The following is a 3,295-nucleotide window of genomic DNA, read 5'->3' as shown; positions in this document are numbered from 1 at the left end:
AAAAAAAAAAAAAAAAAAAAAAATTATAGCTATTGATTATCAATGGTCAATATCAATAATAGTAATTCCTATGAAAAAAGATATATATATATATATATATATCCAATAATAATTCTATAACTAAAGAATTCATCAAAAAAATTCAATAACTAAGGAATGCCAAAAAAAGTTTTAAAAAAAATTCTTACCATTTTGGATAACTTGATTGGGGTCAAGGTACTCAGCTCCTACTGACCCTGCATGAAAGTTTAAGGGTCATTTTTATTTAGCAGTGGAGCTAGGATTTAAGTTTAGGGGGCAAGATTGAATGACAATAATAAAATAGATAATAAATAAATAATCAATATTAGTAAATAAATAAATAAATAAACAATTTTAGGCAACTATAATCGTCAAATAAAATCTGATATAAACATAAACCATAATCTACCTTGATATGAATTCATTTAGAATTCGATTTGAACTCACATTATTATGCTCAAGATTCTCTATTGTTTCAATAAGTATATTTCATATCAATAAAATAAAGAAACAAAAAATAATAATAACCAATTTATTGCTGGGTTATATGTATAAATGAAGTCTCACATTGAATAGTGATAAGAAGAATAGGTGGTTATTATAACATAATTGAGCTCATATCTATTGTGTTTAGGCCTTTTGAGTTAAAATGTTTCTATATGTTATATTAATTATTTAAGGAAGCTTTCCTGAGAGTTTACCTCCTCAACAAGTTGTATTAGAGCCCATGGTAGTGTGTGGTGAAGGTGGCAAGATATTCATTGTCCCTAGCCATAGGGGACAAAGCAAGCCTAGCTAAACGGCCTACACACAAAAATCCTAGAGAAAAAAGCCCAACAAATGAATGTTATTAATGGTGCTAAACAACGGTGTGGCGCAAGGTTCCCATGAACATGGACGTGCGGGATTCCCATGGATGTGTGTGCAGAGTTGACACATAATTCCCATGAATAGTGTACAAGAGGCCCATGGATAATGCGTTAATGAAAAAAAAGCCCATTGGACAAGGGGGAGTAAGTATTAGGCAACAAGAACTTATGAGAAAGTGACCATTGTGCCATAAGAACCATCTATCATCTAATTATTCAGAAAATAAACTATTCAGTATCCTTCCAGATAATTTTCTACTTCGATTATATAATGACAACCACATCAAAACTTTCAAATTTCAGATATTGCAATTTTGTTTTTTCAATGTTATGCTATAACATGCTTAAAAACTTTGTACATAACTAATGTCTACTTTATTGTGTTTGGAAACATATTAGAATAGCTTTATTATTATTATTATAAGTTTCTTGTACAATATTTTTTTAAAGTTTTCCGAACCAATTCTAAAATTTAAGAAAGGCCCAATTGAATTTTAAGAGATGATCAACTAAATCGATAGTACTTTTTTATTTGCTCAAAATTCAAGAGGATTAGTAAGTAAATTTATAAATAATTTATTATTTTACTGAGGGAATATTTTCCTTAGAATATATTACTACAAAACATTTTATTGAAAAAGAAAAAAGTAATTAATGTTCTTACGACTCTTTATATTTCCTATAAAAGCAATGTTAAAACTTTCTTAAAATAGTTTATTAACAATTTTCTTAAGTGCACTGTTAACATGACCCTTTTATTAATATTAATATAGAAATTTTGAATGCCAAGGGACCTCCACATCCACAATAATGACTCAGATAATGACTTGAAATTAAGGAAATGGAAAAGAAAATGGGTAATTACACAATCTCCCCTAGAGATTTGGGAGAATGAAACTCCACCCTAAATTTGATGGGAAAAAAACATTTTACCCCTTTGACATTGATTTGACAAAAATCTATTAAATTATTATGTACTAACTTGCCATTTGGTTAAGGAAAATTTTCCAAAAAGTTTTAGAATATTCAATATATATATGTGTGTGTGTTTATTTTAATGAGTTGTGGAGTGATTTGTTGTTGCAAGAGTCTTTTGGTACTTGATTTTTTATTATAAATTTATTAGTTATGTTTTTATTAACTATGGTTAAACTTAAGAAAGAGAATATTTTAAAATTTTAGAATAATCTGTTGTTAAATATTAAAGGAAGGGGGAATTGTTATTTCTTCAAATCTAAAGGGAGGTGGGTATTTTTTTTTTTCCTTTAAGTATGGGTTAGAGTGTCATTCACCCAAACCTTAAAGAAAGAGAGCGTAATTGCTCCAAAAGTAATATAAAAACAAAAAAAATCAACCCAAGGAATAAAGCATCTTTTTTTACTACTTCCTTATGTCTTCGGAAGGTAGGAGTAATTTTTTATTTTTTGTTTTTTTTGTTCACATGAATCAAGTGTATTAGCTTATTTAAATTTATTATTAATTTTATTACAAAATATTTACAAACTAGCTAGGATGATTATAAATGTTATTGGACCACTTCAAAATTAGAATAAATAAATAGCTAAATTACTTTTTTTTTTCATAGGTAAATATATATTTGCAACAAAAAATATTAAAAGTACTAGCAATATTTTATTACAAAAAATTTACAAAATGATAGGTAATGAATGTGATTAGTATAACATCAACAAAATAATAATTATATTCCTTGATTACTTTTTGTGTTCTGTCTAAATGTTAACATATCAGTCTATGTAATATTTTTAAGATAGGGTGCAGTCAATATCAACACTTTAATTGCTTGCAATATTTCTAACATCACTTTTTTGGTAACGAAGCTTTTGTTGGTTAGGAACTTAGAATACGCATAAAACAACTGATTTCATAAAACTCTTCACTAAGGATATTCCAAAGCGCATTTGTGCGTCATTTTGTCTGTGTAACTGTACGCGTACAAGAGATAAAGAGAGAGCACTTACAGTAATAACTCTCAGTCTCACTCCCACTCTCATAAATCTGATCTTGTTTTAGATTTTCTTGTGCAACATGCCAGCTTAGCTCCTCTCCTACCTCTGTCTGCATAATTTCTTCTTGTAATGTCGAAGCATCTGAGCTAACTTCTTCGGGTATGTCAAAAATGATTGGTCGCTCTAATGATGTAACTGCATCAGACTTAACCTCCAAAGCCATATGAAGACTAGTATCTCCAGCTACAGCTACTTGTCTGTGATTTGTGAACTATTAGCGAGATTTAAAGTTTGATACATATCATTATCATTCATAGTGTTATTTATTCCATGAGCCAAGTAGAGAGAATATGCTGTTGTAGGAAATGATCGAATGGAAGACAATCCTTGTTGATCGATATCTTCTCCAGAAGAATCACTATGGATGACTCATTCGTG

At 28.9% G+C, this 3,295-nt stretch overlaps 1 protein-coding gene across 1 annotated transcript in view; it reads right to left on the bottom strand.

The window, feature by feature from the left end:
- The window catches only part of LOC112015447 (uncharacterized), an 8,806-nt gene extending 5,726 nt beyond the window's left edge, over positions 1-3,080 (bottom strand). Inside the window, exon 1 of the mRNA XM_024047846.1 lies at positions 2,870-3,080. Within this exon, the coding sequence (XP_023903614.1) occupies positions 2,870-3,080 (211 nt within the window). The remainder of the gene's footprint in view (positions 1-2,869) is intronic.
- Between the last annotated feature and the right edge of the window lie 215 nt (positions 3,081-3,295).

Source organism: Quercus suber, unplaced genomic scaffold, assembly GCF_002906115.3.
Source record: "Quercus suber isolate HL8 unplaced genomic scaffold, Cork oak 2.0 scaffold_185, whole genome shotgun sequence".
In the NCBI taxonomy this organism is placed as follows: Eukaryota; Viridiplantae; Streptophyta; class Magnoliopsida; order Fagales; family Fagaceae; genus Quercus; species Quercus suber.
This window is presented reverse-complemented; position numbering and strand designations above follow the sequence as displayed.